This window comes from Xiphophorus couchianus, chromosome 12 (assembly GCF_001444195.1).
Source record: "Xiphophorus couchianus chromosome 12, X_couchianus-1.0, whole genome shotgun sequence".
NCBI lineage: Eukaryota > Metazoa > Chordata > Actinopteri > Cyprinodontiformes > Poeciliidae > Xiphophorus > Xiphophorus couchianus.
In genome coordinates this window covers 13,177,191-13,191,188 of record NC_040239.1, presented here as the reverse complement: position 1 = coordinate 13,191,188, position 13,998 = coordinate 13,177,191, and the positions used below count along the sequence as shown (strand labels likewise).

Below are 13,998 nucleotides of genomic sequence, written 5' to 3'. Positions count from 1 at the left end.
AAATTTCAATTATGCTCCTCTTAATCTGATATCTAGTAGTAAAATCTAATCCAACCAATATTCTTCAGAAGTCATCTACTTTGTAAATAGTCTGTGTGTTTTAACCTCATAAATCTAGCTGTTTTATGACAGCCTCATAGATTAGAGAACTTTAGTGAACAATCAGCATCATGAAGAGCAAGAAACACCCTAAAACGATCAGAATGAAGCTGTAAAAGAGTTCAAAGAAGGGTTAATCTTATGAAACATAATCTAAGCCGACAAAGATCTCATGAAGCATCGTTCAGTCCATCTTCTTTAAACAGAGAGAATATGGCACAACTTCTAAACGCCACCTAAACCGACAGTCGGCAAGCAGAGCATTAATCAGGGGCAGCAGTACTTTAGTGAGGTAGAACATATCAAATATCCACATATGTCTCCTTTAGTTTTGAAGTTAGTATTACTTCTAACTTCAAAAGTATTTACTTTCTAAAAAACCAAGCCTAAAAAAACACAAAAACTTTCTTTTAACAAGATGGCTGAAAAATGCCCCACAGATAGCTGCTTTGTTGTGTTAGTTGCCTCTTAGTTGGCCTCCCAAGTGTTCTTTTGTGTTTGCTTCATCTTCAGAGCAAAAAGGAAAAGAAAAACCAAACCACAGGTTGAACAGGAGCGCAGAGAGTGATCAACGCTCATGGCACTGGTTATGACCCCGTCGGCACATTTTTGAGCCAGCCGATGACAGGCTGCCGTTATGCCCCTCCGGTTTGCGAAGGCATTTGAAAACATGATTAACTGCGGTGAAACACAATAAGAATGTGATTCTCATTTCAGCGGTGGGTACAGCAGACTAGCCTGGGAAATCATCCAGGCCCTAATTGCCAAAGCAGACCCTGATTCAAATTGCTGGAAATTACGCACACACACACGCATACACCCACACACATGATAGACACACAAATAAACAGATTTATAGAAAATGTATATTACATCTTGTTAATTCAATAAATTTAATACATGCCACAAAACAAACTGTATTCATGGATCTGTGTATTAAGCATTTAATAGTATTTAGCAACTATTACACATAAAAGAAATGCCTATCTTTTGATTCCAGTTGATGCAGTTTTACGTGGTTTATAAAGTATTTCCATATATGACCAATGTATGTGAAACTTTTGTAATCTTAGTCATATTTTTGAGTGTTGTCTGAGGCTGGACATCCTTTGCAATAATTTGAACTAAATTGAACTTTCTACACAGACTCTTTCATTTGGAAGCTGATAAAAATAAACCACCTAGAAATTACCAAAAATAATGCCATTTATTTCTTTGTTAGTATCAGAGTATAGTTTGTTTGCCACTATCTCAAACTTCATGGCTGAGAGACATATTGTCATTCTTTTTTTGTGGTGGAAAAGTTAATAATGGAATCTCAAGAGACTAAAAATCTAAACCCCCTTCGCTAAATTTCAATTATTGTTTTTTACAGCATACGGTTTTTTTCTTATTCCCCTTGCGGTAATCAAGATGGTAGGAAATACAATTCTTATGGTCGTGATGTGATAGTCCTTCCCTCTTTGAACAGTTATTTTAATTCTGTTATTTATTTGTTGCTAAACTGACGGGTAAAGTTTTTTTCTTATTGTTATTGAAAATACTAAATCGAACACTATTACATTTTGTTTTCATTAACTAGTGTGAGAACTTGGAAAGAAAATAACGTGGTTGTAACGAACCTAAATATAATATTACCTCGTATGTTCATGAGGAATATTGTTAATCCCTAAATTATTCATACCAAGAGCAGATTTAAAAATATATAATGTTTTAATCCTGATTGGAAAGGAAACTAGCATCTCACAAAAGTTGATGAAACAGAAGACTATCGACTCTACTTTGAAATATTTAGCAGAATTTTGAATAAGGTTTATGCATTTATGAAGGATCTGCAAAACAATAATCAAAACATGTAGATCATTGCTGTGCAGCTTTTTCCATGTTTCCACTATAATTTTAAAAATCTATTTTTACTGAGGACATCCATCATGCTAATCTTTAGATTCCTCTGCTGAGATTCTCAGAATCAAGTCAGTACTTTGGCTGAGTCACTCCTAAATGTGAATAATACTTCCAGTCAGGAAAAAAAAACATGTTGTTTGAATTACAAGATTCTTTTTTTTCTAAAACCATTGCTGTTATGCAAATATGAGAAAAGTGGGAAAAACAGATTATTTTTTTGATAAATTGGTTTCAGTCAAACTCCAAGTATGCAACAGACCATAGTCAAAGCTTATTCACATTTTTGGAAGGTCAGCTATTTCAAAAGCCATAAAGATGGCCCCTTACATTCTATAAAACTTCTACTGCTTCATTTAAAGATTATTGCTTTCCTTTATTATCAAGTATTTGCTTACTGAAGAGCTCTTCTGGGGTATTGGATATTTTTTTATATGAATTTATATTAGTACAATGAAAAAGTTTTTTTGCACAGAAGATTCCAGCAACTCAAAGTTGCACATGTCCTGGGGAAGTGAAAGCCCTGCTGCCTTTACACTTGCATATCGATTTATGGGTGATATAAAGAAAATTTACAGCAAGAATGATTTTGCAAGAGCTTCCTCCGCAGAAGTATAAACCGTCTTGTCTCGCTCTCTTCCTCATGTGCTGCTCCGCCCTTCCATTTCATTAAGCAGAGACAGACAGCCAAGTCTGAAGTCTTCTGTGTCACAACTGCTGCCTCCTACTCATGCTTTTATGTTTTCAACCTCTTGCTACACTTTCAAAAGCTTTTTCTTCATATATTCCACGCTTACTTTTTTCTTTTCACACTCTTCATTCGAAAAATCATCCATTTTTATTCCCTTGCCCCTTTTGTGTGGCCAGACAGCCGTGTAATTGTGGACCGTGTGAGGAGACGGGATGAGAGAGGGCCTGTGTTGGTCGGCGTCGCGCAGGCGTACCTACCTACAGTTCTCCTTCCAGCCACTTCTTTGTTCTTGCACCATTGTGATGGCCTAGCTAAAGCAAAGCGCTACACATGTTGCTTGGCTGCAAGACTGTCTGCAGCCTTTGTGATAAATATGGAACTCTGTTTCTCTCAAGTATTGTTACTATTCGTCCCCTTTGCCGCCTGTCTGCTTGGATACCTCTGACTGTGCTGCATAAAAGAAGATTAGCTTCACCTCTGAGAGACACATGCATACATTCACAAAAGCACACACAACACACTGTGTGTACATACAAACACAAGGCTTTCCGTGTCACGTTGTCCCTCCGTTCCTGTCCCGGGTGCTTTTATATTGCTTCGCTGCAGATACTTTTCAATTTGCCTATATGTGGACACAATGACAGGACTGGGCATGCTCCAACAGCATGCTCTATGGATAATCTTCTAAAACAATCCAAAATTAAAATTTTGGACATATATTTCATCATTCATATATCATGATGTGGTGTTGGGTGGTGGAAGGAGAGGGATTTCTATTAAACAAAAATCCCTGTTTTGTGGGGAAAATAATCACAGCAAAAACAATTTAGATCATTTGGATGTTGGAATGACAGTGATCATCGTAAGCAGAGGAAACAAGAGAACTACATATCACACTACACAACTCTGAAACAAGTGTACTGGCTGTTAAACTGGCAACACTGTACAACCATAGCAATATCCACAAAGGAGAAGTTAGTTTTGATCAAACAGTGAGGAAAGATTAAGATCCCTGATTGCTTGACTTTGTCAGGATTTAACCTCAGGTTGCACAGGAAGACAAAGACATGTGATTGCAAACCTAGACAAAACCTTTAATTTTACAAAAGAAAATAAAACATGGGACATAAGACTCAGATGAAGTATGGGGATACGGTATCAGCAATATGTTTTTCTAATAACTGCACAGAAAAAAACCTCACAAACTTTAAACAGTAAAATAAATTCAGCATCAACAACCTATAGGTGTTTAGAACAATAATAAGACAGGTTTTACGCTCTCTAGATTAATTCAATTCTTTATTTTTATCCCAATTTGAGTATTCAGTTTAGGAGTTCAGTTCTTTGGTAGGCAGCATTAGTTGTCTGCCAAAGAACTGAATAGAGCCAAAAAAAAAGGTCCAGTAATGTGAATTGAATAATTGGATCTCATCTGAAATTTTCATGAAGTGTAAGTGAAATTATTTTTGTCGTATGATAAGTCATAGACACAAAGAAATAAAAGTTGAAAAGATTTGAGTTGAGTAAAGGGAGTAACAGCTTTATTGTTGAACCTCCAGCTGTTGGTGTCATCAGTGCGGTGACAGTAAACCACACGCTGACCCTTGATGAGCCTTGCTGTCTTTAGTTGTCTTTCCAATCCTGGCCTCTGGTTACAGTAATGCATTTTGTTGCAATGAAAAGGGGTCTATTGTCATTAAACTAGAAAAAATGGCCATAAGCTGCACATGAGAAAGCTTCATAACTAAATCAGAATGTTCTCTCCGGGCTTTTTTTTATTAGAGATTTTGTCTCTGTGGTAAACTACTCAGCCTCGTCACTTATCATCATTTACCCCTTGTGTTGCACCAATTTCTTGTTCTTTTTAATTTTTATTCTCTTTTCTCAACTCCCTACATTTTAAAGGTAATTATTGCTAATAGTTTTGAAATTGACGTTTTATTTTTCTTTCTTTATAGCCCACCTGCTCTTCTTTTTCACGCCAGATTTTTCTGTCACTTTATCTGTCCACCTCCTCTCCTGCCTTTCTTTCTAATCCTTCATCCAGAATACCTCAATCCCTGGTTCTACTGTTTCAATTCTTTCCTTTTCCTTAATGGGGCTAACACTAAATAAATGATCTAGACTTGTGTCATAACTCAATAAGAAATCAAGTATTTTTCGTCAAAGAACAAAAGCAAGATTATTTCATGTTTTTAGAAGCCAAATTCGGTATTTATTGCATGCCACAAGTCCAAAGAAGTAAACCAAGACACACTGAAGTATGAAATACGACAAAAACAGCATGACCAAAAGACATTAAGTGTTTATGTATTTAAAAATAACAAATCACCTCAGTTGTAGTCATGTATATAGTAAATGACTTGTACAGTGCTTTGTCTACTTCTTATCACCCCTACACATTTCACTCTACTCTCAGTAATTCACCAATTAAGCTACATTGTAGCTTCACTTCTACAGAAGTGAAGCTGCCATTACACCCTTAATCAAGAAAGTGTTGAGATCAAAACCTGAATAAATCCAACATACAGTATAGATTATACAAACCAAACTGACCTCATTTAAAAATATTATTACTCCTCTTGCTATTTCCCGATTAACCCAGTTTTTTAGTTCGTTTCCACCAGCCACACCAAAACATCATTTCTGCCAGATTGTCCAAGAAAGAAACCATAACTCCAGAAGCAAAATAAAAACCAGGAGACAGCAACCTTATGTCACGTGGGTGTTTTACTGCAAGACGGACTGTTGCACTTCACAAAATGGATGGTTTAATCAGGAAATAATATAATGTCCAAATGGTAAAGATAGGTTATAAAACACCAGCTAAAAAGTTAAAGGTTGGATCCAATAGGTCCTCTAAATGGTCAGTGATCCTAATTTCATCAAAACATTGCAGGCAGAGTTAGAAAAGATGTGTCTGATTGAGGCAGTAAAAATACTGTTGTTAATCCTAAGTGATTTAAAATGCTTAGGATTTAATGTCAGACAGTGAGGAAGAATAATTCCTCTTTGTACAATTCAACATTCTCTGGTTGACTCTACCGATGCTCAATGGGTTAAGACCAAAGGGCAAAACAAATGGACCCAGTTCAAGTTCAAATAACACATTTTCACCTTCCTCTCACCACACTGGTAGATTTTATTGAAGCTTAGCACTGGTAAAGTGGCCTAACATAAAAATGGTGAGGATGCACTCCAGATTCAACTTAAGCTTTTGTTAGACACTGCGTACATTATTGAAAGTGATCAGATGTCTAATTTATGTCGGCTAAACCTTTTGGGGTTCATGTTCTTGAATCGTGACGTCTTTTCATGTGGCGCACACCATGCCTCAGCTGCCAGTCCCCCCACACCTCTTTTCCATCTTTCCCATTTCCCTCCGCTCCACCCTCATCTCCTTTTTTCTCCTTTCTTTTGCGCCGCAAGTCTCCTGTGATGCATCCGCCCTGATTCTATATAGAGATTCCTACTCACTGTGCTTCCTGCTGTAGTTGCTCTCAGTCTCTCCCTGCTCCCTCCTTCATTCATTGATGTCTGATCTAATTGCTTTTGCTCTCACCCTGGGGACCTGGGCGCAGTGTAACAAGCTCCCAGAGGATGCGCTCCGCCTTCGTCGCAGCATCCCTGAATCGCTGCTTTCTTTTTTATCTGTTTCCTCACTGGCTCTTCCCAGGGCATTCATTCATTAGCAGTTCTAATGCTCCAGCCTCAGGACACTCGGCATGATATTGTGATCCTCGAGGCTTAACTCAATCTAATCTCAGGCTGGCTGCGGCTCAAGGCTGGACAAGGAATGACCAATTGCAACAAGTCCTCTTTTCCATTTGGATTGGATCCCTTGTTTTTTTTTTTTAATATATATGATCCAGTGGGGGGCAACAGATGGAGAATAGGAGGGTTTCGTTTGGAAAAAAGCTAGATTCAGACAGAAAAATAAATAAGAGGTGGGAGAGAGAAGTGACAAAGTGGAAAAAGGACAACCTGATAACACGGAGAGGCTCGCAGGACCGCTGGAAGGAAAAATGTGATAGAAAAGGCAAAATAAGAGATGCAGTCCAGTGAACTAAAGCAGACAGGCCGGGGCACATTTTAACAACTTCGGCTGCATTCAGTCACTTGAATTTTTTTTCTGCGTTACACCGCACATTTCAACTTTTCTGTCGCTTGCGTCTCTTCCTCCTTGATCCTTCAGTGTGATATATCACACCTCAAGTGACATCCGTGTATTGTGCCACTTTAAGTGAATCCTGGGGCAAAACCTGCCCACAAAAAAACTCACCAATCAGACTTTCCAGAAGTTTTGTCACACAGAATTCCCTAGTTGATCCAAATCCTATTTTCGCTTGTGTTTGCTAGAGAGAGACAATGCAGGATAAACAGCATGAAAGAAACAAAAGCCCACAAACTCTCAGAGTTGTTTGAGCTCGGTTCGGCATAAGCCAGCTGTTTTGGTGCAAATATAACCTCAACTGTCAGTTTTCTGCTGCATCCCAGAGCAACGTACCACAAGAAATACTTAAAAATTGTTTCCATGTTTCCCTTTGACACGAAGCTCATAGACAGCAGAGAGAAACACCTCGAGAGCCACGCAGCATGCCTGTGTGTGTTCCTGTCTTTCTGTATCGTTAATTTTCATGGTACAACACCAGCAATGAGATCAAAACGGTTTTTCCTGAAGGTTAATGGGTCAAATGCAAAGATCAAAATCTAGTTGTTGCATGCACTCCTCTCATTACAGGCATTTAAAGAGAATTATTTGATACAGATACTCTGATCTTGCCTTCAGGCCTCCCCTGCGAATCCTTCCTCTCTCACACATGCACACATGCTCTGCTGGTCCTCTGGGCCCAGGCAGTGGGATGAATCCAGATATGCCTCTTTGAAGTGAGCAAGCCTGCAAAGCCGTAGATGTGTGTGCGTACACATACGCACAACAATCCTGCTTTGTTGGTGCTTTCTTCTTTCATCAGACCAGGTGTTTAATTATTAATGTATGTTAAAATAAATGAAGGCAGAATGTGCGAGCAGATTTGACCCTGCGGGTGTACTGTTTAACCTTTATGCTAGTGTAATCCCACTTGCAAAGAAGCGTGTTCCTCAACGAAAGAACTTCTCAATGTGAATGTTCCCTGCAAAACTATTTATGTTATGGTTCTTCACCTTTTCTCATCTCACAAACTTGAGATTATTGACACAGAGGATTTTTAAATTGTAAATGCTTGTCAGTCCCCGTTAGTCTGACACCCCTAAATAAAATCCTTCAAAACTGCAAACCTACTAACACATTACAAATAGCCAGGAGGCCACTAATTCATGAAGAGCTGGAGCGATATACAGCTTAGGTGGGAGAATGCGTTGACACAATAACTGTTAGATACTCCTCAAATATGTTCTGTATGGAAGCCCAGATTTGAAAGGAATCCTTGCAATGCGATGCAAGTCTTTTATGAGAAGCATCATACATAAAGAAAAAGTTGCTTGACTCAGTTGAAACCAAAATAAATCAGTTTGGCCTGCATGCCAAAACATTTGTGACAGAGCTTAGATTGCAAATTACCTTAAATGTAAAGTGAAGCATGGTATTGACAGCATCATATGTACAGATGTTTGTTTTTAAGCCAGGAGATTATGTGAAGACAGTGAAATACATCCCAATCAGAAAACATTTAAATTTAAAGGCTGCAAAGTAGTTGATACTGGGACCTTCACCTTCCAGCGGAACAAAGGAATAATTGGTTTAGCTCAAGTAATACTTATGAGTTTGAATGGCCCTGCCATTTCTGAAAAATGGTGGTTGTGACTTTTCTGTCACAATGAATGGCAGAAATGTTCTTGCTGGCAAACACAGTATGAGCAGCCTTATTCTCATTATTGGAAGTGAAATCTGCTAATCAGAGATACGTACAGATAAAAGCCACACACTTGGGGTGAGATTTTAAACTTGTGCTGTGTTTTTGTGTCTCTGCAGGTGTGTGGAAATCATCGCCAAGGAAGGCAGAAGTCTGAAGGAGCTCTATCTGGTGTCTTGTAAAATCACAGACCACGGTAGGAGACTTTTTGTTGCAGTCAACCTCCAACGTTATAATCATAACCATCATTGCCCACATTCTCAACAGTGCAGTCATTTGGCTTTTATGGTTCAGCTCTTATGAGACTTGCAGACAGTAAAAACATAATGAAAAGTTTCACACAGAAGGAAGTAATGCCTCTTATTGCCGCTCATAGCGTAGATGAGCATCTTGATATTGACGTTTACCTTCCAAGAAATAGTTTTTGAATGAAATTGGCAGACTGACTCACTTTAGTCGCAGATGTGATGGTTTCTGAACTCTAAGGCAGAATTTTGCAGCACAGAATCACTACTGCTTCAGGCAGGATTTCTTTGCATTTGCTTCTGTTTGTGGATTAGAGGTGTTTGCATTGTCTGACAGAAGATATATATGTTTTTTTCCCCCCTTTGCAACACTCGTGCTGGCAGCTTGTATATCCCCCTAGCATCCTCTTCTCTTTTCATTGTGTTTACACTACCTTTGCTCCTCTGCTTGATGCCATTCAGCCATATGTCTTGCTGAATATTCAAGCCTTTCATCAGATGCAGCACAATACACAGTTGGAGTTCTTCAGTACTGAAGAATTAGGAGCACACTGCTGACTATTACAGCATGTGTGAAATATGTGGTTCTTTGTGTAGTAATATTAATCTATTCAGCTGTGGAAATGTGCACTCTACAAATTCTGCTACACTGTGAAGCCAGCTGTTGTTTTTAGTACCTACCTTACTTTTAACAAAACTTTGAATCTTATCTTTTCCAGGTCAAAATACCCTTTGTATCTATCATACTTTAATTCAACTCTCTCTAGTTTGAACCTTTTTGCCATGAGAGTGCACTACAAAAAGATTGTATGAGTATGAATTGTTTGCAGTTATTGGAATGCTGATTTCTTTTAAAAGAAGTTTTATGGCTGAAACTACACTGTAGGTTTGTTAATTTGCCTTTAATTGAACCACAAGAGGTCTGTGTCCTACATCATGTAAGATTGGGTGCATATCTAAGTAAAAGCAATAAAAATGGGCAGCCTTATGACAAGTATTCTTGAACTGGCCACACATTTTAAAGAACCACAGCGTTATATATTGCTAAATAATGTGTTATATAAAATTAGCATATTAGTCAAGTCTCTTTCAGTTTACTTTTCTCTCAAAGTTTCAACATCCCCTGCCATTTGTTTCTCTCTCTGACCTTCATTACCTTTGGACGGACTCGTGGCTGCTCTCCGTCTTTTTACATTCGCTATGCTAATTGTGTTTTTCTCTTTTCTACGAAAACCATTTCATGTCAGACTCTAATTGTGTCAAGTTTCCCCCAGGATGTTTTGAATTTGTCATGTGTGTTGCACAGAGTAAGCTCTAAAGAGTTTTCTTCTTGATGAGCTGCAGTATTGTTGGAAACTTCCCTGAGTTACACCAACATTTAGCACCTTGACCTCTCTGAACCAGCGCTTTAACTGTGCCTCCAAGTGTATAAAGTGTTGTGTGGGTGTGTTTTTTGCTGGAGTTTGATTAATGACTTAAAGATCCCTAAAGTACATTACAGCAGAAATGTACACAACCACCTCCTTACACATCCTCATTTGTTTGAGCATCTCTGGTCACTTTGACCATGATGAATTGCTGATATCTGATCTTCCTTTGCTAATGACCCCTTTGCCCCTCTCTGGCCACTGATTGGGTTGGAATCTGTTTGTGCTTGTGTGTATGCTTGTCCTTCAAGGATAAAGATGTCTTCTGGTTGAGCTCTATGCTCCAACTCATTGATTGGTTGGTTTCCTGCTTCTGCTTCTGCTAAATTAAATAACAGAAATGAGATTTTACATCTGCCTCACTGGCCCATGTTTTTTTCCGCCCATCTCCTGTGGTAATTATTTTTATTAATGGCCTCTCTGAGTGCATTTGAGATGTCCGCAAGCCTCTTATGTTTGAGTGTTCTGTTTTTTTCGTTTGTTTGTTTTTTTCTTCTTTTTTTTGCTTCCAGATTTGGCTTCTTTGCCTTTTTTATAAGAGCATTTAGAACAGATAGACATCAGAAAATGCAGATTTTTAAAGACAGTGCCAGCATCAATATTTTGTTTCTTTCTGTGGATTGTTTTGAAGAATTATTGTATTTATGGTAGTAAAAGCACCTTCTACTTTAGATTGTGCTGGCAGGTTTCTGCTCATCAGAGAACGATTGTTACATTGATTAAAAACTAATGTGTATTTCTTGCACTGTCAGAAATAATTCCTGCATTGGATTTAGCAAAAAGCAGAGGAAAGGGGAAGGAGGAGTATAAAGCAAAATCAGTTGCTTATGGTTTATAATTTTACAATATTCAGAGCATGACCCATAAACTATTTCAGGCTTTAAAGATTCAGTGTATTCCGCTCCTAGTGATCAGTAAAACAAACACATTGAAAATGTTGCCTGGACAATTTCCTGACTGTTCTCTTTTAGGTATGCACACAAAACACAACTTCTGCTTAAAGTGACGAACCACAGATGGCGCTCCTAGGTGCACTGTGCAGAAACTCCTTTCTCCTGCATCTTCTCTTGATGTTTATAAACCAATGAAATTACTGATAATATTTCTCTTCCACCACAAAGCTAAAAGTCTGGAGGAGGCGCAGAAACCTCTCATACATGGAGAAGTTATGGTAATTCTGCAGAAGCATCCAAGAAACCAGAAAAAGAGTAGGGAGATGCCTAGATGATGTGTATGTGACACTAGTGAGATCTTCCAAATTTGTAGTAATCCGGCACAATATAAATATTTTTGGACATCCTTAGGGCGGTCTTAAGCCTATGTGAAGGGGCTCTTAGAGATCATATGTGAGATTGTAAGAGTTGGCGCTTCTTCCAGTTCAAAATAAGACTCAAGATGAGACTACCTTTTATCCAAACCCTTTAAACGGCTTTTATTGTTGACCTTGTGACAAGAAAAGGAGGACTGACCATAATGGTCAGACTGTGTCCAACATTTCTAATATCACGGTCAGGTCATTGTTTCATTTCTTCAAATTAAGCTTGAGCCTCACTGGCTGCTTGTTTGACTGCCTGGGTGAATTTTAAGTTTAAATAATTCAATTAATTTCTCTAAAAGTTGACACTTCAGTGTCAGGCCCTCTTTGGTTTAAGAACGTCCTTATGTACACTCACTTATCACTCTCATGGCTGCAAAGACACTCTCCTATGCATGCAGTACATATTTCACTTCCATATTATAGTGATTAGTTTTATTTAAAAATATTCAGGTTTGCAAACAAAAGTCTAATGTTCCCTTAGATTATTAAAACTATTTTAAAAAAGAAGTACCATTTAAATCTTATTTTATCTCCCATAAAGCTAAAACTAGCTATCTGCACTATACAAAGAGCTTATTTTCAGAGCATCTCTGTTGAATGGATGGTGGTATCGCGGGTTGTTTCTCTGGCAGAGATAACAGAATCACTATAACATTGAAAACTGATCCCGATGAGAAAACTCTCTCACCTTCTCTGCTGTTGTTAATCAGATCTCTTTGCCACCATTTTCCTCCTCAGTGACCAACCGGCTCTGTATCCTGATAGACAGTGATGCACCCTGGTCTCCTTTCACTCTCGCTCCAGTTGTCTGTTAGCCTCCTTTTGTTCTCAGTGCGTGATTTGCATTAACATGAATCCATTTGCTTCTGCATTCTATGTATGTGTGTATCTGGCTGCCCTTATCTTGTCACCCGGAGCCCACCTGCTTTATCCAGATACAAAAACAGAGACCCTGGTGCTGCTGCTCCTTACATATGGAAATCCTCCTCCTTCACCCACACAGCCCTGCATGATCCTTTGCATTCTTAGTCCTTGCCTCCTGTGTACATTTTCGAAATACAAGACCAAGTGAAACACCTGTGGGAGATTTTGTGCTGGCGAGAGAGGAAGGAAAGTGAAAGCTTTACTCTGCTTTTGGAGGACTTTAAGCAGAGCTGGTATATATTAGCAAAGTTGGAAGATTTATTTTAGGGCTCAAGATAGATTTAAGTAAACCTCTTTTTCCCTTTCTGACATGTACAATGTTTCGGTACTAATGTATTTAACATTTCCAACTCTGAGTCTGCAGTTTTTCATACATTTTTAAAGTGTATATTGATGTGTATTTGATGTTCTTTTTTCTTGTAGTTATAAAAATGTGAGGTGGGAGGAGATCTCCATCCAGAACTGAAAAAAATGCATACTGTATTGTTAGGATGCATCAATAAAAAAATACAATAGCTTTGATTTGAACATAGTTTGAGATTACAGCAAAACAATTATATCTTCTTTATAAAAGAAAAAAATATTCAGGAATTTCTTCATGTTAATTAATTTTATGGCACAAAGTCAGAGTTTACTGGCATCGATTAAAAAACTTTCTTACATGTAGAAAAGTTGGTGACATCACTGTTGTGGCATTTATCACATGCTCAATTTTCAAGATGCAAAAAGAAAGGAGCTGATGAGTGGTTATGCACCGAGCGATGATCGGCTAGTCATAATTCAAAAATCCAATCTTTTACCAATCAGTGAATGTTCCATACTTTAGTATCTGTGGTTCATTCAATTCAAGAGAGCATGAGAGAGCAAGATATTCAGCAGATTTGCTTGAGAATGTGAGGCATGTAAAAGGAAGTCTCAATAAATTATTGCAATGGTCTATTTTTTTTTTATCCTTCTGAGCTTTCAAACTGTCAGGAAACATAGGATTTGAATTTGCTTGTTGTGTGTTATATCATGGACAAGGACTTTGTAGGAACTGTGCTGTAAGCCAACAGCAGGTTATCCTGCTGCTCAGAACACAAACAATAATAGTTGATCATAAAAGTTGAACATAATCAACCTCAAAACTTTTCTTTTTTATTTCTTTCTGTTTGGTGAGGCAAAGTTGCAAAGCTGGTGTATGTCATAGTACGTACAGAACTATCTTTTCTTCCTTATTGTGATTATTATTTTTTACAAAAATCAAACTGCTTGAATGATTGTAGAGTTACTTTACTTTTCATCGTTTTAGCAGATGAAAAAATAATCACTGGCCTGCAGGCACTTGAAATGAGAAAGTTTGGGCAAAATTCTGAGATCAAGAGTTTCAAAGAGCTTTTAGTTCATATTAATTTTACATACATCAATTTCATTATCTTCAGCGTGTTGATTTTGACTGCAAAGACCCTATACAACAATATTTTATGCCATAAAGAAAATACAGCTTCTATATAATATCAAAAATCTTTGAAAAAGAAATAAAAAGTCGCAACGATGTTTA

General features: G+C 37.9%; 1 protein-coding gene across 2 annotated transcripts in view; it reads left to right on the top strand.

The window, feature by feature from the left end:
- The window catches only part of fbxl17 (F-box and leucine-rich repeat protein 17), a 248,805-nt gene that overhangs the window by 159,388 nt on the left and 75,419 nt on the right, over positions 1-13,998 (top strand). For both annotated transcript variants that reach the window (XM_028034378.1, XM_028034379.1), the window contains exon 9: positions 8,664-8,740. In XM_028034378.1, coding sequence (XP_027890179.1) covers positions 8,664-8,740 — 77 coding nt within the window. The remainder of the gene's footprint in view (positions 1-8,663; positions 8,741-13,998) is intronic.